This window comes from Gopherus evgoodei, chromosome 1 (assembly GCF_007399415.2).
Source record: "Gopherus evgoodei ecotype Sinaloan lineage chromosome 1, rGopEvg1_v1.p, whole genome shotgun sequence".
NCBI lineage: Eukaryota > Metazoa > Chordata > Testudines > Testudinidae > Gopherus > Gopherus evgoodei.
The window spans coordinates 283,316,912-283,341,183 of NC_044322.1; the positions used below are offsets into that span (position 1 = coordinate 283,316,912).

At 41.0% G+C, this 24,272-nt stretch overlaps 1 protein-coding gene across 5 annotated transcripts in view; it reads right to left on the minus strand.

Annotated features, from left to right (window-relative positions):
• PLEKHG7 (pleckstrin homology and RhoGEF domain containing G7) overlaps nucleotides 1–17,026 on the minus strand; it is a 61,633-nt gene extending 44,607 nt beyond the window's left edge. For 4 of the 5 annotated variants that reach the window (XM_030548567.1, XM_030548568.1, XM_030548563.1 and 1 more), the window contains exons 1-5: nucleotides 16,873–17,026; nucleotides 11,474–12,230; nucleotides 10,478–10,500; nucleotides 3,266–3,414; nucleotides 1,528–1,568 (exon numbers count right to left, since the gene is read on the minus strand). In XM_030548567.1, coding sequence (XP_030404427.1) covers nucleotides 1,528–1,568; nucleotides 3,266–3,414; nucleotides 10,478–10,500; nucleotides 11,474–12,202 — 942 coding nt within the window. In that variant the 5' untranslated portion in view covers nucleotides 12,203–12,230; nucleotides 16,873–17,026. The remainder of the gene's footprint in view (nucleotides 1–1,527; nucleotides 1,569–3,265; nucleotides 3,415–10,477; nucleotides 10,501–11,473; nucleotides 12,231–16,872) is intronic. The other variant, XM_030548565.1, reaches the window with a different exon arrangement.
• Between the last annotated feature and the right edge of the window lie 7,246 nt (nucleotides 17,027–24,272).

Below are 24,272 nucleotides of genomic sequence, written 5' to 3' on the forward strand. Positions count from 1 at the left end.
ATTATCTTGTTATGGGAATTTTTGAAGGATGTCAGAACAGATCCATAAACTCTGTTGCAGCATTACGCCACTGGTAAAACAACCTTGACTAACAATAGGAAGTTGTCACATAGAAAATAAATACTTAACAAAAATATACTGCCTGTTGAAGCTTTATTTATTAACTATAGGAACCAAATTTAGATAGAAAAGTAAAATAAAAAAATTAGGAAAAGGCCATTTAATTTTCACCAAACCATCCCATTTCTATATTTTAAATCACATTTCTAACACACAGTCCAACCGAGGGGTTGAAGCTACTGCCCTTACGCATGTGAATTGTCACACGCATTTCAAGGGGGTTAATCATACAAATAAGGGAGTGGGATTCAACCCCTATTTTGTAACATTTTGGCCCCATTTCTAACATTTCAAGTATATGTGCTGCCATGTACTGTGTAAGGCTAGAAGGGACCATTAAGAACACCAAGTCTGACCTGCATAACACAGGCCAGAGGATTTCACCCTGCAAATATATGAACTGTGAAATACTTGTTGGTAAACTATTAATTTAACCTTTCTGAGTCATCAGTGTAGCTCTGTATGTACTTATAGCCCTGATCACTGTACTGACTGAGTGCCCAAAGGAGCAGTAGGTTAATTTTAAGTCTCTGATTAACGTTAAAGCACTCACTTTAAACATCTTTGGGTTCCTCAGAAGATCACTTTGAGTTTGGGACTAATATTGTTTTTCAAAATTACTTGTTGACAATAAATACAATATAACCCCCCAAGACCTAATTGCGCATAGGCAGGTGACTAACTTTCAAATGACCCCATATACATCTACAAGTGGAAACAGCAGTTCCTTTCAGTAGCAATTCACATATTATTTCATTCAGAGACACATGAGAAATTTGATACACACAAATGGATCAGGAACAAGGGCTGTGCTAGCAGATTGCTTTGTAAGAGTAGGACCTTAGAGACAGGGTTAGGCTGGCTTTGCTCTTAGCAGGGCTCTTCAGCTATTGGTAAATAGTATTTATTTCAACACATCAGATTTGTTTCATTGCAACATGTTTCTTTCAGTTAACACCATTGATGAAGTGATTTTTGACTCCAATATAGTAGGATACTTTAACAGGTACTTAACTTTAAGTATTCGAGTAGTCCCATTGTTAACTTCTTGGCCTCAGTGACATGTGGCCATAAGAAAGCAAGAGCTTTACAAGATTAAAAAGGAATTAGACGGTTGCACGAATAGCTAGAATGTTTGTAATTAAAGCCAACAAAAATTTTGGAAGTGTTATTAAGCCTTGCGCTCAGGGCTTAAACCAATTTATATCTATTAGAAATCAATCTGAGACCTATGTAGGGGGTAGATCACCCCACAGATTACCTGGCTGAAGTGGGGCATTTATTTTTAATTTCACCGGCCCTCTGTCTTTCTTCAGAGATAGTAAAATGAACAACCAAGTTAACCTTTCACAGCTTTAATCTGTGGGAAACTCTATTATAGGAAAAATTATGTTGTGAAATACTCACAGCTCCTTTTCTGGCAAATGGCCACCTTGGTTTTTTGGACTCTAATGGATAAAATTAAAAGAAATAAGTTGTTGGGCACAAAAACAAAAGAAAGATCATTAATATTATTTTGCGGCTCTTTTTTTTGAAGAAGACAAATAACATTCTTAAGGAGAAGAAATAATTTATACTTAACTATAATTTATCAGCTGTGTATAGGCAGTTTGTGAGGTTGAGCTAAACCCATTGATGGCTTTTGGAACAGGTCCCATGCACAAATGTGATGTGTACCAATGACTGGATTTTCAGAGCTGCTGAGTGCTCACAATTCTCATTGTCAATGTGAGTTGCAGGTGCTCAGCATTGCTAAAAACCCAGCAATGTGGTTGTAAGTTAATTTCTTACAATGACATGATCAATTAGACTTCACATTAGTTCTTTAAAATGACGTCATTCAACTTTCAAGAACACTAGGCATAGCTGTTCATTACAGCATCTAAGGGCTTGTCCACTAAGCCTTGGGCTATACTGGGGAGGGGGAGGGGATCGATCTAATTTACACAACTTCAGCTACATGAATACCGTAGCTGAAGTCGACGTACTTGGACCTACTTACTACAGTGTCTTCACTGCAGTAGGTCAACTGCTGACGCTCCCGTGTCAACTCTCCTGCACCTCTTGCGGAGCTGGAGTACAGGAGTCAATGGGAGAATATTCGGGGGTCGATTTATCATGTCTAGACTAGACATGATAAATCGACCCCCACTCGATCGATTGCTGCCTGCCGATAAGTTTACCAGCCTAATTATACCACTACAGTTATGCTAGTATAACTTATTATATTGGTATAGTTATACCAGTAAATTTCCCCATGTAAACACCTCCTAATAACTTAGGCTCTGATTCATGACCACATGTGCTTAAGTATCATTGCATTAAAATTGAAGTTCAAAACCACATTTTAAAATCATGATTTAGACAACTGTCAGTGTAATAGTTCCAAAATAATATCCCATAGGACTGTGCATCATTTGATATTCCTTAATAGCTCACTACACCTAGCCTAAGTCCTGATCTTTTTAAAGGCTAAAGAACCTAAGGACTTGTCTACACTATTGCCTAAGTTAATGTAACTTACATCACTCAGGAGTGTGAAAAAGCCACCCTCATAGTGACACAAGTTACATGGCCCTAAGCCTTGTCCACACCAGTGCGAAGTTGGTGGGAGATGCTCTCCCACCAACACAGCTTCCGCATCTCATTGAGATGGAGTAATTATGCTAACGGGAGAGTGTTCTCTCATAGTGTTTCTTCAGCAGATGCACTACAGTGGTACAGCTGTGCCAATGTAGCACAGTAGTGTAGACTAGCCCTAAGAAAAACAACCTATATTTGCCTGGGCTTGAGAAAAGCAGTGAAGTGTCAAGCACTAGGAATATTAAGCCTCAGAGATCTATAGTTTGACTCACCTTATTTATCTCATAGACTTTCTTTTGGAGTAAGTGGCTTATAAACTAACGATGATGCTAAACACCAGTACCACTGTAGGCAGAATTCACTGATCAGCTGTATTATACAGCTGAGCAGCAAAGAAGCCTGATAAGAGTAAATCCACAGTGAATTTTCATATTTGCACCTGGCAGTTTCAGCTGTGAATATTTGAATCCTGAGGGGTGTTGGTTTTATGCCACAAGTATAATTTAACTTTTTAAAAAAATATATATAAACTTATGCGTGGTTTAAAAGAATCAAAACCCACCCTGTACTTGACCTGCATTTAGCAGCAATGGTGAGCGTTGCAGGTAGTCAGCTGCATTGTCTGACACTAGGAGGTCTCCAGGGAACACTTCAAGTCCGGGCAAGCTTACCACCACAGAGCTACGTCTGCGTTCTGCTGATCTACATGAACTACAAGAGAAAAAACTTCAGAGCCTCTCCTAATAGTATTACATAGGTGATTTATTTAGTGCTCGTTGCTAATAATAAGCAACCACAAGCAAAAAACCCAAAAGCACACTTGGGCTCTGTATAATACATTAAAAAAATCAATAATTTAATGAGCAGAAAACTGGACCCCATGCAGAAAAAACCCTGCTCTCACTTGCTGGCACTAACATTGTCACTCCTAAAACAACAGGCATTCCAGACCCATCCTAAGAAGTCTCAAAAGACAGAGTATTAAAATATACAGTGCTGTCATAATTTTCCCCACTACTTGTGATGTTATATAAAAAGAATGATAACCTGGTGTATGCTACCGTATTATCACTAATGTGTTACCACTGTTGCACAATTTCACTAAATCTAATACAAAGTATGTTATGTAAGGTATAAATGCAAAAGTTGTAATCTGCTAAATTTGATAATCCTGTTTATATACATGTATCATCTTTGTATCTGAAGTTAAGAATATTTGTTATGTATTTGTATCTCAAGCACGTGTGGTGCTCCTGGGTGATACCCCCAGACAGATATTCATCAACACTAGCCAGCCTGAAGAACAATCAACTATTCCAGGGGCCATCCCGAAAACATCTGATGACTCAGCAAGGCATGTAAGGACATGTGATCTAAGACTCTATCTTTTACCAGTAACTTTCCATGCTCATGTGAACCTGGACCCCATGCTGGCCAGTAACTTTCCATGCACATGGGCTGAGCTATAAACTGCAAGCTGTGACATGACTGCTTTGTCTTCATTCCTGCTCCACATCTCTGGACATGATTTCTAACAAAGGAGAGCTTTGAATAATGGACTGAGGACCCCCAATCTAATGGGTGAATGAGAGAGACTTATTACAAATTAGTAGATTTAACATCACTGCTATTATTCTCACCTGCAAACTGTGAAACCAGTTGTAATGTGTATGATTCCTTTAACCAATTAATAACGCTCTTTTTTTCTTTTTATATTAATAAACCTTTAGTTTTTAGTTATTGAAGGAACTGGCTACAGCATGATATTTGATAAGATCTAAAGAATACATACTGACTTGGGGGAGTGGTTGATCCTTTGGAATCAGAAGAATCTTAAATATGATGACTCTGGTTTTCAGTAACCGCTCATCAAAAAGACTTGATATTTGAGTGGTGGGAGGGGCTGGATTGCCTAAGGACACTGTATTCTTAGTTTCTTGTTAAGCGGTGTGGTGATACAGGAACTCACTTTTACTGGCTTGGTGAACTCTAATGTTAACATAACCAACAGTCTGAGGTGTATCTGTCCTATTTTTTTATCAGTTTGCCCTGAATGTGGCATTCTCAGTTGCAACCCACACCAGGCATGGCTGACACTGTTCCTTTTACAATGGATTAAAATAAAATGGACTTCTGCAGCATGTTTTCTTACGCAGTCCCACTGAATTATTGTATACCATATTAATAGGTAATAGGTAAAAAGACTTCTATATATTAGCCAAAAGGAGCATTTAATAAAAGAATAAGGAACCTTGTCTAGTAAGATACCCATAGAGTTTACAACCAAGGGCAGGGATTGAAAATTTAAGAGTGGAGAAACAAAAGGTTAAAGTTCTTGTGGAGGCATTTAAATGCATTCAGTGATTCACTTTGAAGCCCCTACAAGCGAGTGCTTGAATAAAGAATAAGATAGCAGCACCCTGGGATGGTAACTAAGTCCACACATGGGTGTAGGAGCCTTTGGGCTGCATGGATAAAGAGGGGCTGATTTAATCTTTGATGTAACTCAGCTGATTTCAAAACAAGCTAGAAAATCAGAAAAGAATTTCATGGGATTTTTAAGAAGTTTGAGTATACCTTTGAATATGTCACATCCGTTTGGCCATTTTCCGATGGTTTCATGTTTATAAATCTCTAGAGAGTGTTCAGTCAAAGTTGGTAATTATTCTAACAGTTTCTAACCCTCTTAATTTGCAGTATAATATGCCTTCACATGCTCGCTGGTGTAAGGCAAGCAGCTCTTTCCAACTGTTGTTACTAACAGAAGACTATTCCATTTTTTGTTAGAGCTGATGCCGGGAGAAATGGGAGCTGTTAATTTAAATGTAAGTATATGTGTTTGACTGAATTTCATTTTCAAATGTATTGTTAATATTTTGGTTTAAAGTGAGGCTCTGAGATTTATTTCTCATGTAATCCAATACTAATTCTTAGATTGTAAACTCTTTGAACTGGGACCTTTTGCCATGTGGCTATGAACACAGTGCAAATATTCAATGATGAAAACAGTCATGGTCCTAGAGCCCAGTTTTAAAACTGCTTCTGAAACTACTTTTAATTCCAGTCATGGTAACCTTGAAGACACTTATTTTACAGTACGAGCCAGCTGCTGCAGCATAATGGGCAATAAACAACTTCATGTGGTATAATAGCTAAACTGTAATGATCGGCAGTGTAGTGAGTCGGTGTGGCTCCCCTCCTGCCCAGGAGAGGGAGTGCCCAGCCAGAAGCCTGAGTGGGCGAGGCTAAGGAGCAGTGAGCCCACCCCTCACAGGGTCAGGCGACGACCCGGAAATACAAAAGCCGGCTGTCAGAGCTCAGTTGGAGCCCGCCACCGGGAGCAGACCTGCTGCAGGGAGCTCGAGACTAGGAACCCTCTAGGGCCCAGGACAGCCGCCCTGACTGGCTGATGCTTCCCCGTGCCCGCTACCTGGGGGAGCTGCCGGAGCTTCCCTGTGCCTATTACCTGGAGGAGCCGCTGGAGCCTCCCCGGCCCTGCTGTTATCCGGAGGAACCACCGGAGCAAGCCAGCCCGGACTTCCCTGAGGAACTACCGGACCTGCCACCCAGCCCTGGCCGCGAGGAGCCCATGCTGCTGGACTTCCCGAGGGCGACCCCACGGACCAGGTAGGCCCTGAGGGGGAGGTCGGAAGTAGCCCGGGGCAGCCGACTCCGGTCAGGCTGCAACCATATCCGAGCCTATGTCAGTGTGTTGCAGGCAGGATCCCCACTGATGCAACAGCGGACCGTCTGCCGCTGTTAGGGCCCCGGGCTGGGACGCAGTGGAGTGGGTGGGCCTGCGTTCCCCCTACCACCCCACTTAGGGGTGGCAGTCTCCCCCTCTCCCCGGTGCTCAGGCCTACGGGCCTGGGCTTATAGACTGTGCTTTGCTCAGCCCTGAGCCAAAAGGGCCTTAGCTTGGTGACTCTGTGTTTGGTGCCCCGCCTGAACTTAGGGCTGGGCCCCTTTAAACTGTATTGTTGCTCAGCCCTGAAGCAGAGGGCCTGAGCCCCCCTTTGACTCTGTATTGTTGCTCAGCCCTGAAGCAGAGGGCCTGAGCCCCCCTTTGACTCTGTAATATGCTCTGCCCCGAACCCAGGGACCCGAGCCTTGTGACGTTGTTTGTCGCCCAGGACCGCAGCCAGGGGGCCTGCTCCGCCAGAGAATGTGTAGTGAGCTGGTGTGGCTCCCCTCCACCCCTCGGAGAGGGTAGAGCCCCGGTCCCACACGTTCACAGGCAGATTTCCATCAGCTTGGATTCATGAAACCAATTTAGAAAATTGTTACTGATCTTAAAAAGTAGCTAATGATAGTCAGTTTTGACACTGAATGCTGGGTTATTGACAACAGTGATGACAAACAACTGGTAGCGCTTTGTCATTCTTGGTAATCAAATTAAACAGTAGCATAATCAGAAATCAGGATAAAGTTCTTCATTGTCAAAGACACGTGCATCTAACTGAGCTCATCATTTAGGTGTGCAAATCTCCTACATGTATATGCAAGGTGAGGACACGTGTGCATGTCTACTGTAGACGTAAGCAGGCAACCCCAACTTGGATGTATGCATCAGTGACTTGTATGCCTGAATCATGCATGCACACGTAGATGTGTAAATCTGTGATCATCTGAGCCAAAGTTTATATTGAGTTCTTTTGTTGGTTTTACAGGAGATAAAAAGCTGGAATCTTGTGCAATTGAATTACCAGAGTTGGAGTTCTCTACATAGAAATGCAGCATTTCACCATTATTTTCTGCCTATAGAGTGTTTGTAGGTGTGCATTTTTTTCAGGATTTTTTCTTCTTGGGAGGAGGGGAAGAATTTCATGACTAAGTGCTTGAATGAAAGGATTGTGTTTACCATAGGAATGAACTGAAGCACAACAAGAGTGGCAAATATTTGTGCAATAATTCTTCCTTTAAATCTGGTTTGCCAGTGAAACAACACAATGTCAACGGTTTGTATTACAAAGTTATTGAAAATGATTTAAAACCTTTAAGTAAATCAGGATCTGGAAAAATCAAACATACACTATGTACAATCTCTCCTAGCAATGGAATGAAACTTCACATGGTATGTTTTTAAGGTGTGCAATTTTGATGTGTTCATAATTTTCTCTTAACTATACCTATATCGTGCACCATGTTTGATTTTAAAAATGCTTTCAAAGCTGTTACTAAAATAAATCTAATTTATGTAAGAATAAAAACAATTAGATCACAAAGATGAGCATTGTAGGATGTGTACAGCACTAAATTAGAACGTGGCATACTCCAACAATATTATATATAATAGTTGGAGATATACCAATCCCCTAGAACTGGAAGGGACCTTGGAAGGTCATTGAGTCCAGCCCCTGCCTTCACTAGCAGGACCAATTTTTGCCCCAGATCCCTAAGTGGCCCCCTCAAGAATTGAACTCACAACCCTGGGTTTAGCAGGTCAGTGCTCAAACCACTGAGCTATCCCTCCCCCCAAGTTCATTTGCAGGGCACAAGGGAATGAACAGGATTTCAAAAATGGATAGGCCTATATGTCCCATATCCCAGTGAAAATGGACTGTCCTGGTTACACTTGAGAATGAGAGGTGTGTCTCTTGGGGAAGGGGGGAGGAGGGAAGCTCGATCATTTGGGTAGTAAATTCCTCAGCATGTCAATGGAATGGGGTAGGGTGAAGATGAATTCATAGTAAACTGAGAGGAAAGGGTAAGTCCATTAGGAATGCAGGTGCAGGGATGCATCTCTGCCCTATAGGCTTTTCTGACTGATCTGTGAAGTAGTGCTAAGAGTGATACAGCCAGCCCTCACAGCAGTCTTCTAACTGAAGAATTCTCTGACACTCCAACAGCGTTTCTTCTGGCCGTGATACCAAGGGATTAGGGCTGAATTAACTGATTTGGATAAAATCAATTGAATAAATGCTTTGCTGAGAACTTGAACCCAATCCAATTACTGAACTTCAAAATTTTGTTTAAAACAAAAGAAAACAATAACTTTTTTTTTCCTTACAGCTTTGTATATCTTAATTTTGGCCAGAATGAGAAGTAGAGATAATGATGTACCATCAAAATCATAAAATATTCTCACAGTATTTCCTATCCAGGAGTATACAACTCATTCTGTAAGGTTTCCACTCTGATTTCTTGATTAAACAGATCCAGATGAGACTGGATGTAATTCAGATACACTTGGAGTGCCAGATCCTCAGCTGGCGTAAATTAATGCAGCTCCAATTAAATCAACTAAATTACCCCAGCTGAAGCTCTGAGTACTAAACTTTTGTCCGATTCAATCATCAGAAGCTTTCAGATCTACCCACTAGCAGATAGATTTTAGCAGAACTATATCTCCGGCTCATACAAACATTCATGCTATTACTGGGCCTGTATCTATGCAGTGTTGCTCTGACACAGACAGATCAGAATGGCTATTCCCATGTAACTGTTAGTCTCCTGTTTACTGAAAGCTCCAAAGACTGAAATACGGGTTGGGATTTACAGCAATTCAGATAATGTGGGGAATTGCCCACCCATAAGCCATATGCTTTTAAACACATGCGCACACACACCCTGGAACATGTCTTAGCAATTTCCTTTCCATGTGAGGCACTGAACAAATTAACCCCCACTTTTGACATTCACTCACTCCCTTAGGTATTGGCAGGTCTCTAATGTAAGTCCTATTAAAATCTAGTCATTGACTCATCACTTGAATGTTGTTTGTGAGGCTATTCCTGCTGTTTAGTTTAGTTTCTGGCCATTGAGAAGCATCACCAACCTAGCATTAACAGTTTTACTGGTCCTGCACCTTCCATATATCCCACCTAAAATTTTCAAGGTACTGTTCATTAAAATGATTATAACACCAGGAAACAAGGAACTGATTTGTAGGGAGGTGCTGGTGACGCTTATCTTGTTTTATGTTCTTGTTAAGGGTGACGAGATAGCAACTGTGAGAAAACTGGACAGGGTGGGGGGTAATAGGCGCCTTTATAAGAAAAAGTCCCCAAAATAGGACTGTCCCTTTAAAAACGGGACATCTGGTCACCTTATTCTTGTTACTATTTTTGTTTGTTGTGTACGTAAAATTCAGGTGCGCAAATATTTACAGAAAGGAGACACAAAAGGAGTACAAGTGTGGCTGAAGCAAATTCAGTTTGAAATTCAAGTTAATATTCCCTGAAAATTCTTTGTGGTATTCACCCAAATCTTCTAAGAGCTTAGTGAGATCGGTTACAGCAAACTGCACTTTACAACTCTGTATCATGGCAGCAAGTTACTGTGCTAACTCTTCTAAGCAGAGAATCCAAGTATTCGTTTTGGTCTGGAGAGTTAACAATCTCTTCACCTAGCAGTAATCCTCCATCCAATTCTCTTGTGAGAACAATATAGAGCTGTTCTGCTAGTTATTCTCCAAAGCTATTATAGGAAAAAAAAAATCACTCGAGATTTTGGAATGTTTTACGTTCTTCAACAGATGAAATCTGACACTAGTTAATCCAAATGGCTAGACCTGCTTAGCAATTCAAACCTATTGTGTAGCTGTCCCAGACAGTCCAGCTGAAACATTATGCAAACATATCAGGGCATATCAGAGAGAGGGCCTCTCTAATAAATCTCATTAACAAGCTTCCGTATAAACTAACTAGTGATCCTGTAATTTAAATGTGAGTTTTCTATGCATGCACATATAGTGAGCATTCCACTAATTGGACTAAATTTAAAAGAATAATGGATTTAAGCTTAGAATAAGATAAAACAAATACTTACGTACCTTGATATAAGTAGTTCCTTTTTCTGAAAGAAAGTGAGAAGTTGTTGCTTATTATGAAAGACAGTAATCTAGTCTTTTTTAAGAAGAATCAGTTTCCAATGGAATTAGGATTCCAGACTCTAATATGGGTCTAATTGATTATTTCCTGAAAGATGTTTATGAGGCAATGGGGCCAGAACTCATTTGATAGCAATAATATCTTTCTATATTGAGGGGGAAAAAATAAAGTAAAGCTATTTAGATTTAAATAAAAAATACGCTTTGGACCCTGATTCAGTAGTGCATTTAAACACATGCTTAAGTCCACCTTTATTCAGCAAAGCATGTGCTTAAGTGCTTTGTGGAAGGGGGCTGGACTGAATCACATAGAATCAAAGAACTGGAAGGGACCTTGAGAGGTCATCTAGTCCAGTCTCCTGAATTCATGGCAGGGCTAAGTATTATCTAGACTATTCCTGACAGGTGTTTGTCCAACCTGCTCTTAAAAATCCCCAATGATGGAGATTCTACAACCTCCCTAGGCAATTTATTCCATGCTTAAAGTCAATCATTTACTTAAATGTTTTGCTAATACAGGCCCTTACTCACCAATTGTGAAGGAGAAACCTTCCTTCCTTCCTTACACAGATACAGGTCTGTTGCATCTTACGCTGGGGCTACGTTCCGCGGTCAGCGTGTAAAGCAAAAATCTCATATAGTGAAAATTACATTGAGTGTAACGGTGGGCGGAATCACCAACACTACAGGTACAGTATTAAAATTGTTATTTTTTTCTGTTTTTGTTTTTGCCGACTGCATAAAGCTGAAATTGTGCATGTTAAATGCACTTAAGATGCGACAGACCTGTGTTAGTCTATTTAAGCAATGGGACCCAGGCCAGGCTGTGGTTAAATCAGACAGGCCCTGGTTTAGTTTGCCCATAATTTACTTTGAGATATAATTCAAGCATACAGAGCTGAAGAAGGGGACGGAATATTCCATTCTAGCTCATGTTACCTGCACGCATGCCTGCTGAGTAGTGTTAAGCTGGGAAACTTGTTCTCTCCCAGGCAGGGTAGCAGTGTTGATCTTCCAAAATTTTTGAAACACTGGCTCAGAATTACCATTGCTGAGCTGATCTTTTTGATGTGCTAGCTTTGATTTGAGGTCAAAAATCTCCAAAGCAGCTAATGGAGTTTCAGAGTTTTCTTTGGAAGACAGCAATTTTTCATGAATGCAGGAGGGTAATGAAAAGGAGGAAGAGGAATAGTACATAGTACAACGAGGTGGACTTTTACAAATATGCCGCAGTGAACCAGCATGCTCCCTCTGGCTTCCCAACCTAGTGTCATCAAAGCACTCCTGAAGTCCTGAAGCTTGCGAGAAAGAGGCCACACTATTTCTTAACCGCCTTAGAGTTGGGGAGGTGGAAATTCTGCCTGGAGCATGCCTGTCAAACTGGAAAGGTGCACTGTAGCTTTCCTCATGCTCCTTCGATGGAACCTTTAGCAGGATTGGAGGCTCACTGCAACTTCTCTGGGTGCAGCCAACTAGTGACATGTTACAGTCCATACCAGTTGAGATAGCCCTTGTTTCGCAGGGCTGGAAGCCATCACTTTCTGAGTCACTGTTTCCTGACAAATCAACATTCTTTTCATGTGGGTCAATCTTGTTTAGATGACATTCTGCTTTGGGGTAAGTTTCTTCATCCAGTTCCAGAGAATAATCACAAACTGGTTGTTGCATCCTTTAGCTACAGCATGCAGACCTTTAGCTGTTATCAGTTAGAAAGAACCCAATCAGAAAAGAAATATCCATTCTCCTACTGAATATTTCCAATTTAACCTCATGTACATCATATTCCTTTTTAATTAATTATTATCTCTTGTTGAAAACCAGCTGCTGTTTAAGAATAGGACTGAAAAACAAATTCCTGACCACTATTCTTTGATGTCACAAAGCTCTTTTAAATCATTATTTGTATTTACTATACATTGACATGTTCAGTTCTTGTGTAACTGCATTTACTAAAGTCAATGGAATTTAATATAACTCTAAGTTAATGCAGTTGGCCCAGGGATAAATTTGACCTATGGATTTAAATGGTCAAAAGTGACTAGTGATTTTTGGGTGCTCAGTTTGAAATGCCTTAAAGGGCCCAGCTTTTCAGAGGGATAGTCAGCACTTTCTGAAAATCAGATGCCTCACGTTGTGCACCAAAAATCACCAGTCGCTTTTGAAAATTAAAAAATTCATGATTGTTAACAGAAAAGGACTTTACTATTTAAGGGGCTCAAAAACTGTCTCTGTCTCTCACTGCATATTATAACAGATACATAACTGCATGGTAGAATGGATGTTCTATAAACGTAACTATCCTCCTAAAGAGCCAGGTGTAGAAAATATGTCGGGTTGAAAATTCTAGCTTTGTTTGGTATCTCTGTTTCCTTGTTAGAACTTTTGATTCTCCTCTTGCCACACACATTCTTTCCGTGTTTTATGTGCACTTACATTTAATATGCCAGCATGTACAAATAAAGAAACAGAGATAGATACATTGATAAAGATGCATATGTGTAACTATAGCCCAGTGTGTGCAAAGGCTAAACATCTCACCATAAAAAAGAACAATAATTGTTGAGTACTATTGAACTTTGAGCAGTCTGGGAATTGATTGGTACAAAGTTAGTTCATGCAGGGGGCCCTGTGGTTGAAGATGACTGGGGAAATCTAAAATGTTCAATGATCTTGAAATTCATCCTTATACCTCTAGTGTGAGGCTTTGTGCATATTGTCCTTATTAGTATGATGGGCTGTGACATAATACATGTCATTATAATACTGTTCTCCAGAGTCAGACTCAGCGTTTTAGGGTAGGACTGACTTTCCATGGACTATTGCATTTGATGCTCTCCTGGAAAGTGCCATGTGAATCTAAGGTACTTTGTTCAGTGCTCAGATATAACAATGGTGGGCACTGTAGATACACCTGCAAAAGATATGGACTCTCACCTCCCATGGTCATTCCCCTATAGCAATTTTTCTCCATGTGAATATTCAGATTTTCTTACAAGGCAGTTTTGCTTGTAGCATAGAGGGCTTTAGGATGGGTATCTGAAAAAACCCTGTTCTAAAAGGTTTCAGGAGCAAATAAGAGTTTCATGAGCTCAGAGGCCCTGTATCTATTGCGTTTCTGGGAACTGTGCAGGCGGAAGCCCCCCCATTGCTAACAGATCCTGCCCCCCAGCCTAAGGGGAGGATCTACAGGACCTCAGAACCCCACTGATTCCAGGGAACAATGAATAAAAGAACAGGGACAGGAGTGTGGTCACAGGGTCATAAGAAGGGAGCCTGACAGGGACACCGAGCAGAGAACCCCGGACAGCTCCCAATGCTCCTCGAAGGCATCAAGGGAGCCAGTGGACGCCGCCCAGAGGAACACTGCCTTGATACGTGAACGGACTAAGGACTGGAAACAAGCCCCACAGTCACAGGAGTCTTCATCGGCCAACCTCCTCTCCCTGGTTGCGTAGATGGCCATTTTAGCCAGGGCGAGGAGTAGGTTGACCAGGAGGTCCCGGGACTTTGTGGGGCCACGGATAGGGAGCGCATTGAGAAGGAGGTGAGGGGAAAAGTGCAGCCAGAAATGTAACAGGATACTGGTGAGGAACCGGTATAGGGGCTGCAACCTGTTGCACTCTAAGTAAATGTGCGCCAGGGACTCCCTCACGCCGCAGAAGGGGCAGATGTCTGGGACAGAGGTAAACTGCGCCAAATATATGCCGGTGCTCACGGCCCCATGGAGGAGCTGCCAACTGATATCCCCAGTAGGCCTTGGGACCAGGGTAGAGTAGAGGCTGGCTTTGTGTCAGGGCAGGACACGAGGATGAGGAAGTGAAGGGTATGGAGCATGAGCGTGTAGAGATGCTTCCTTGGTGCGGTTTGGAAGCGGACCGGCTGCAGATTGTGCAGCCAGCTTGTGGAGAAGGGGTGGGGGGGCCAGTTGGGTCCACAGGGTAGGGGCCCCATGAAAAGGTCCAGAGGGCTCAGGGTGGTGGGTGGGCAGGGCGTGCCCTCTCGCAGGACCCGGTTGCGGTAGGCCCAAGCAGTGGGCGGCAAAGTGGCCTCCACCTCCTGTAGTACGTGCCAGGGAGTACAAGGTCTGGAGAGCAGAGGTCCTGTAGTGAGGCAACTGCTCCACTCTTGGAGAACAGGGGTTAAAACAGCCAAGCTAGGCTGATTGGAGCAGCAGCCACAGCTGTGGCCAGCTCAATTAGGGCCCAGCTGGCCCTAATAAGAGGGCTGTGGGCCAGAAGCTGGAGGAGTCTCTCTCCAGCCTTGGAGAGAGAAAGACCTGCCTGCCTGGGAACTCAGGGTACAGGGAATGAAGCAGGGCTGGGGAAAGCCAAGAGGAGCTGGAAAGATCCAACCTAGTAAATCCTCCGGCTGTGGGCCTTGCTAAAAGGCCAAAACAAGTACTGGGGTTGCAGAGGCTGCAGCCTGGGCTTAGGCAATGGCAGCTGGTCCAAACTCCTTGCCAATGATGAGTGGCCATTACAGACTGCAGTCTGCCCCAGTGAGTGGGGGCTAGATGATGACTGGCAGTAGCCACTGAGGCAAGGTGGGGATAGAGGGTTGGGGGTTCCCCTGGGAGGGGAGACCCAGATTGTGGATTACTGCTGGGGGCAGAACCCTGAGGTAAAGGGGCACTGGGGTCTGGGTGAGACATGGGGCCAGCAACAGGTGAGACACTGGCTAGGAGGCAGTGCTTCATATGCTGTAGAGCTAATTCCCAAGATGACCAGCAGGAGGCACTGTGGTGGTGAGTCTTGCTTCACTACAGGCCCCGACTGAGCAAAGTACAAAGGCACATGCTTAACTTTAAGCTAGAGTAGTACCATTACTTTCAATGAGACTAATTATGTGTTTAAGATTAAGGATACAGCTAAGTGCTTTGCTTGATTGGGGCCAGAGTATCTTAATTTTTCTTAGGCCTTTTTCTGCCAAGAAGTGAGACTACAGCACTGTACTATATTAGGAATAACATTGAAGCCAGCAATGCCCATGACCCTTTTTTCTTTTTAAGCAGGACAAATGAGCTATATCAAATAACTATTATTTACTGAGAAGTTAAGCAAATAAAATCTCACAATCATTTAAGACAAGGCTAACCTGTATTTTCTTTTCAGCAGGGAAACAGGATGCTTTGATATAAATAAAATTGGTATTATGTAATCAAATAATAAAAAAGTTAATAATCAAGCTATAGTGGCAATTACTTGGCAATTTATCTGGTAATTAAGTATAATCTATTTTATGTTTTCATAATGTAGGAAGGTGTAGTTCCCAGATATTATGGTAATAGTCCCTCTAGAAATGGATTGATAGGTAAGAAAATAATTAATGATAAACTAGTTATTTAACAAATGTGGCCTCATTTTGCTAACAGAATATCTGCAAACCATTCAGGATTTCCCCAAATCTATTTGTTAGTTGTTTGTTCAAATATATGCTGTTTTTTTTTTTACCCCGCTTGATTGATTGAATGTGGCTTGTGAAATTTGATCTGGTATGGCTTAGTTTTAAATCATGTGGTATTGTTTCTATTCTCTCATTGGATACCAATTCTCTTGACCCAAATTCTTGAATGTCCAAATTTAAAATCTATTTTTTGCAACTTTTGATGTATGCAACTTTTTACATTTGCTTTCCATAACCACTTGGTCCAATCCAATCACTCAAATGTTTGCAGGAAGCAAATGCAAAATTTTCTTGAATATGATGGAAATGAATTAATCACAACTGTGACAAATATCCATAGAAATTTTTTTGCCTTATTTACCTATCTTTGAGAGAGAGTAATCAAAGCGTGTGCTCATTAAAACTGAGATACACTTGGAATCCACACTTTCCATAAATTACGCACAAAATCAGTGTTATTTTTCTGTTTTTCATCTAAGCTGTAATAGCACATGGCTGTAGTGAGATCTTCTATTACTATGGCTTCATGATCTTTTCAGCATTTATTAATATACTGTGAAGTTTTTTAAAAAAAAACAACAAATGTAATGCATCACAAAATATACTTCTGTTCATTTATTTGGTGAATGTAGCTTAGTTTTATAAGTGACCACTTGTTGTGTGTCTGCAGAATTCTATAATTCACAATAGGGCTTCCAAATATTAATATGAATTAAGAAAGTTTTACTGTGTAGACTTTATTTTTGTTAAACATATATACTATGAAGCATCATTTGAATTAAAACTTATTCTCTGGAAAGCTCTTACATTAAACTGAACATATAATTTTCAATTTTTTGAAATTAGGAGTTCAAACACTTCTCAGCAACACAATCTTGACAAAGCAAAACATGATATAAGAAAAGGACATACATACTGTAGGTAATTAAACTTACTGCTTTCTACAGCTGAAGAATTGATTTCATTCTCAAATTGAAAGTTGACAATCTGTTCACATCCTCTGAAAATATAACAAATAAAATGTCAAACATTTAACTTGCTTTACTATATATTGGACTCAGCTGAAGCGACACCTTTTTCTCTTTCTAAGCTTCCTTGCTGAGTGCTGAAATAGGGAACTAGTTTTTCTTCCTGTAGATTCAACGTTTCTAGGGGATTTGTTTACCAAAGGTCAGGTGAAGTGGCTTCAGGATCAATGCCAGTTTACAAATGGTAATATGATCCATTTTAACACAAGATAATAGCATTCACTCTCTAGAATAATTGTCTCTCCTCTTTGCTTTTCATTTTCCCTTTCAGATTGCTCTGGATAGACTTGTACTGATAAGGTTTGGCAAAGAAAATCTCACTCATGTAAGGAATAGGTATCAAGAGCAGATGAAATTCTAAGGAACAATCCTGTTTCTATGCAAGTGTCTTAAGCAATTAGATCTGTCTGAATTAATCATTAAATTATTCACAATCAATTAATTCAGCACTTTTATTCTGTTCATGCATTGTCAGCAATCAGGTTGGGATTCTAACAAGTATGTTCACAATTGTTTGAATTGTGTGGAGAAATTGTCTATAGATTATTCAAGAAATAGTCTGAGTATTTGCAAATCTTTTCACTGCTATACAACTGATTTAGCTAAGCTACCTGGTATCATTTTTCAATCCATGATTGGGTGCTTAAAACTGAAGTCCTGTTTATTTGTTCACAAATTATCCACATCATAATTGTTCAAATCTATTGTGCAAGCAATAAAATTTTTCAAGTGGCCGAGCAAACACTCTTAGTGCACGTATTCTCAGTGATATTTCTTTGTACTAGAATTTGTGACACTTTTCACCTTCTTTGCAAAAATATTTAAATAGAAAAGTCACTCAACCCAAAGGCACATGAATAAGTCTGATCCAGTACTGACTGAAGTCAGTGGAAAGACTCCCACTGAATTCAGTGGGGATTGGATTAAAGTCCCAAGTGGAGAAGACAAATGGGAAAGTTTTATTCACAAGAATACTCATAAATACTTGTTTTCTGTTTTCATCTGGCTCAGCTAGTAATAAAAAGGAATGGAAAAAACTTTCCCTTCCCTCATTTATCTTGAAACATCCTTTACAATATAGGTGGATTTGTTTTAAATAGAAAATCTTGAATCCCCAACTAAGACCATGTTTTTCCACCCTCAGCTTGTCCTTTAAATTGACATCAGCTGAGGTGGAGCAGATCATCTTCTTCATGAAATGCACACAAATCTGTTCTGATGATGTGGAGGCCACCCTGCCTCATCGCTGGTGTAAGGGTGCTACAGCTAGGAGGAATGACACAGCCTTGACAAAATCTTTGATAGTCCCCAAACTACAAAACTAATAACTCCTTCACAAATTGTATACTGAAAAGGTCAAGAAGAAAGATGACCTCTCTAAACTGATGGCAGAAATATTCACCTCCATGCCTTGGAAAAGGAAGAGGTCACACCTGGCTTCTAAAAAACATTCTTTATAATTAACTCCACTTTGTCTTATGGCAGGCCTTCCTTCTCCCCCATTGTCAGTGCTGTCAAAAGGAAGCTGCTTTTGGGTGTGGACTCCTGAGTGTTGCAACAAGAGATATAAACCCACTTATCACTCAAGAGAGACTATAGTCTGCCACTACCAAATAAATCTCTTGCAAAAGTAAGTAGGCTGAGACCCTGAGAAGATTGAATCCATTAGTGTCTGTTCTGCAGTGGGTGTCAGAGCTGATCATTAGCAGTAGATCATTCTACTCTATTTGGGTTCTTACACCAGGCCCATCACTGTGGTATTTGGTGTCTGTGAAACTTTTCCTATGATCTCTCTCTCTTGCTACCACAAGTGCAACTCTGCCAGTGTCTGTAATGGTGGGTGTATTATTCTAGACAGAGCTCCAAGTAGCTGCCAGCATCTAAAACATTTCTGTCTAACTGGCCAAAGCAAGTCTAACTAACACACCGCTTCAAACTCTGGAACCCATTGGCCCCTTGAATACCATAGTTCTCTTACTCTTGGTACCACTAATATATAGGCCAGATCCTTAGCTGGTATAGATTGGCAAAGTTCCATTGACTTAAATGGAACTACACCCATTTACACCAACTGTGGCTCTGGCTCTATATCCCAAACAATTTATCAAATTTCAGGTTATATTTTGAATATATTAATGGATGATTTTGACCCTTTTAGCTGCATACTGGACTCAGTCTTTGTTTTATGCTGTCATAGCATTCCCTCTCAGATCTGAACCTTAGAGTTCAGAAAATGAGATACTAGCACCTGAATCCTCTAAGCTTAATTGCCAGCTTAGATCTGATAGCACTGCCACCACCCAAAAATATAGTGTTTTGGGGCACTCTGACCTCCCCAACCTTCCCTGGGGACCCCAAGAACCCAGATCCCTTGGGTTCTTAAAACAAGGAGAAATAAACCATTCCCCCACTTTTTCCCCTCCCAGAATTTCCCTCCCTGGGCTATCCTGAGAGATACTGATCCAACCTCTTAAATCACCATACAGAGAAGCATCTCCCTTCCCTTCCACAAAGAGGCAAACAGATTCAAGGAAAACAGAGAGAGATTCTCTCTCTCCCCCCTCCCGTCTCCCCCACCCGTCCTGGTGAGTTATCCCAATCCCCTGGAATAAAACAAGGGAAACAAAAAAAAAAATCAATCAGGTTCTCTAAAAGAAATCTTTTAATAAAAGAAAGGAAAAAGTAAAGAATTATCTCTGTAACTTCAAGATGTAAATATTACAGGGTCCTATAGCTTACAGACACCAGAAAGAGACCTTCCCCCCAGTACCAATACAAATCAAAATATTCCCAGCAACTACAAATATAAAAGTTAACCAGCCAGATCCACAATTGCAAATAGAGTAAAATAATCAAAAAGCCTAAACCGCCAGTTTTTTACTTACTATTTGAAAAGAAACTTAGAGAGCCTGTAGTAATGTCTGGTCTCTCTCAGACCCTCCGAGAGAAGAACACACAATGGACAAAGAACACACACAAAAGCTTCCCTCCACCCAAATTTAAAAGTATCTTGTCTTCTGATTGGTCTTCTGGTCAGGTGTCCAGTTCCCTGCTTGTAACCCTTTACAGGTAGAAGAGACATTAACCCTTAACAATCTGTTTATGACATATGCCATGCCCAAGAAGCATTAAATCTCACTAGATTACCAATGGGTAAAACGATTATGTTAAATAAAGATTAGTTTCTCCTGGCTGAAATACTAGTTGCCAGGATTTCTACTTAACCCATGGGTGCGAGAATACTTTACACACTTGGAAGCCAAGAGAGGTTGTCTGTGTCAGCTGTGGTAGACAGTAACTCCTCATTTAACATTGTAGTTATGTTCCTGAAAAGTGTGACTTTAAGCAAATCCAATTTCCCCATAAGAATCAATGTAAATGGGGAGAGGGGGAGCGTTAGGTTCCAGGGAAATTTTTTTCACCAGACAAAAACATATATATATTACACACACAGTATAAGTTTTAAACAAACAATTTAATATCATACACAGCAATGATGATTGTGAAGCTTGGCTGAGGTGGTGGAGTCAGAGGGTGGGCTATTTCCTAGGGGATGTCTTACTGCTAAATGATGAACTAGCATTCAGCTGAGCCCTCAAGAGTTAACACATTGTTAATGTAGCCTCAACCTCTACAAGGCAGCACGAATGGGGGGAGGGGAGACAGCCCGGCAGGCAGAGACACACACCCTGGGGGGGGCAGGGGCGGGGGAGAGAGAAGGGCATAGCCCCTTTAAGTACGCTAACCCCACTCTAAGTACATTGCCTTTAAAAAGATACGGAAGTTGAGACAGCAGCTGAGGCCAGCAAGCTCTCTCTGTCCTGGATCCTGGCCTGTCCCCACCCTGCTCTATATGGAGAAGGGGTAAGCGGGGCCAGGAGCCCCCACCTTCCCTTTGCGCTCCTGCACAGTAAGCAGGAGGCTCCTGAGAGCAGCTCCAAGGCAGAGAGCAGGAGCAGCACATGCCAGTGGGGGGAGGACAGCTGAACTGCCATTTTCAGTGTGTGATAGGGAATATGACAGGGAACATCTTGTCTGTGGGATTTGTGTTGGAAAGATCCTAATAGAAAGAAAAATAGCATTAAAAAAGGAAATGTGTATTATTTCTCCTTGCAATTAAGAGCGAATGCTGTCCTTTGGGCCCAGCCCGAGTTACCTGGCTGTGTGCTGGGAAAAGCAGGGGAAGTGTGGGGAGGTGTTGATCAAATATTGCACCACAGGCCATAGAACAGAAGCAGAACAGTAAGCCCATGGCTGTTCTGTACTGAATGTATGGGGGAGATGAATGGCTGGATGATAAATCTACTTCCCTGTCCTTATGTTGCTCCCTTTCTCAGCTCTGCTCTGTTGTGTGAAGGAGACCCTCAGATCCTGTCTCACTTATAGCAATGCAGCGGTTCTGCTGCATGCACCTGTGCAGAGTGGATGCAGGGAGATCCTCTTTAATTATGAAAAATGTGCTACTAAGGAGCTTAAAAGGACTGAGAGGCCAGAGAGTACCTTAAATTCAAAGTCTTATTTAAACACCACTGACAGAGCAATAAATAAATCTCCACTAATTTCACCATTTGCTCCTAATGATTCAAGCTTCAAAAGATTGAATTTGTCCTAAGTTCAAAGATCTAGTGGCTTGCTATCCAACATACAGTTAATTCAAATGCCAAATGATAAAAAGAATCTAATTATGCTTTACTTCAAAGCAGTTGGTGTAAACAATAAGCAAATGTGGAAAAAGAAAAAATAGCAGTTGGATGTCTATAAAGATGGAGTGAAAGTAAAATGCGCTCTTTCTTTAATGTAACAGGAAAGAAAACTATAGCTGAGGCATGGAATAGATAGAATATCATGAAAATGTAGAGAGGCATAAACCCAGTTTTTCCATATTCCAGAATATTGAAAGACAAACTTCCTGTTTACACTGTAAATAACTATTGAAACATAGTTCTTTTACCATGGAGAACAACAAATACAGAACTTTCTAAGGCTGTCTACACTGCACTGCACACTACTGGCGGTGCCACAGTGTAGCTATGCATTGCAGTGAAAAGCAGGCTGCTTCCACACTGGTATGTAGCTACACGTGTCCATGAAAGGCTCCTGTGAGGGGAGGCAGTGGGGAAAGGCTCCTGCAGAGGAAGCTGTCAAAGGCAGAGACTTTTTCTATTGCCTTCCCCCCTGCCAGATCCTTTCCCCACTGCTGGAGCCTTTCCCTGTGGTGGGCAAAGACTCCAGTAGCGGGGAGGTGGTGGGACATTACACTGCTAAAAGTAGCAGCGTAGATGGGAAAGGCACTGCTTGGGCATGTAGAGACCCATGTAGGGCGCATACTTAAAGGGTTCAGACATGTCTTTGCTTTAGTTGCCTGAGCAATGCCTCACAGCAACAGTCTACAGTGCTGTTTATATCCATGCTCAGGTAGGGGTGGCAGTGTGTAATGCATAGAATCTACATACTGCCCTAAAGTGTGTGCAGGGTAGACATACCCTAGTTGTAGGTGTGTGTGTGTGTGTGTGTATATATATATATATATGCAGGCAACCTCACTCCATAAGAAATTCCCTCATTAAAACATATTTGTACCATGGGGGCTTCTCAGTGATTGACTACCATGCACTAAACACACTGTACATCATAAATACACCCACAAAAACTATCTGAAAAGAATGTGATTAAGGTTGCAAAGTCAAGCACTCATAAAGTGAGGGAATGCCAGAATTAAGATTACGTGTGCAACCTTAATTTGTGCTTGCCCATTATGATACAGTCTTTAATTACACAATCACATACTAATTTTTGAATAGTAACTATAGTGAATTTAGAACCACATAAACTTCAGGGAATTTGGCTGGAAAGGTGTAGCAGGGCTCTACTGAGCATGTGCAAACTGCAATTTTTCAGTGTAGCCAGATTTGGATTGCTTTTTCACAGGAACAGTCAAAGGCACACCCTGTCAAATTCCAGGTCCCTGCTCTAAAACAGGAGCTTCTCAAATAAAAAGTTGTCAGAATGTTTTCTAACATGGGCAAGATAATGTACTTTTCACTAGCCTTATTCTCTAAAATGGCTGAACTCTTTTGGCTGAAGTTTCCCAAACCCTTTAGCCTGAGGCAGATAGCCACTATAGAAAATTTCAGCCCAAATGGTTAAAGTCAGGCAAAGTTACAAGCAGCTGAAAACAGGGTTGTATAATGAGAAGTGTCAGGCAACATTAATAATAGAAAGTGCTACCAGCCCCACCTATAATAAAGATATTTAATAATATCTAGTACTTTTTATCTATAGCTATCCATACTTTTTATAAAAGGGGGTAAATATTGTTTTCTATTTTACATGAATATATAGAGCTAGAATCCATCTGACATATGATATATGCATTACATTATAAATACTGTAGACAGCAAATGAAAATATGACCCATAGAATAAAAAAGCCAGGCCCCCCCAGTAATAAATCAAGATGAATATGCAACTAAACCCAAATGCTAACTCTGTTTTTCAGCACCAACTGCCCAAACAACCATTTAACTGCATATCTATATGAAAACATAAACAGAAAAAAATAGTGCCCCTCCTACTGTAAGAAAGGGATGTGGGTAGTTTAGAAAGGATAATCTTCCTAGTTCTTAACAACAGCTGCTATCTTCCAACATGTTAGTGTATCACCATAAACAAGGGAAAATGACCTCAGGCAGGTTCCTATCATTGATATTTTAAAAGCTAACAGTGGCATGCAAATACAACGCTTACTTCAGGAGTAAATGATATGAAAAATAAAGGGAGGGAGGCACCTCCTTACTGTACTCTTGTTTGGGAATGTGCATGTAATGTTCTGAAATGTGTAGGTTTTTCTGATTGTCTGAGGAGAATGTAACTACACAAAAAGATCATACTAGCCCCCTGTAAGCACTTTGTGTAATCTCCCTTCATACAGGGTTGAAGAACGCAATTGGTGTTACAAAAAGAATAACTTACTGTTCCTTTAAAACAGAATGTTTCCAAAGCATTTTACAGAATACATAGAGAGCTTGCCACCAGAACTATCCAGGTCTTAGGTAGAATGCTAGAGTTAATTAACACATACCAACACTATGCTGCAGGAAGTGCAGAAGAATATCATCTTTCAGTTGAAACTTCAGGGGAATTTGAGTGGGAAGAAAGACGTTACCCTGCTGGGAATTAGCCAAAATAAATTTAATTAATGGATCATTAAAAATCTGCTACTGTCAGTCCACAAAATCAGTATGCTCCAAAAAGTCCATGAGAAATTAAAAAAAGATTGTAAATAGTTCTGTAGTGTTTGGAGGTAAA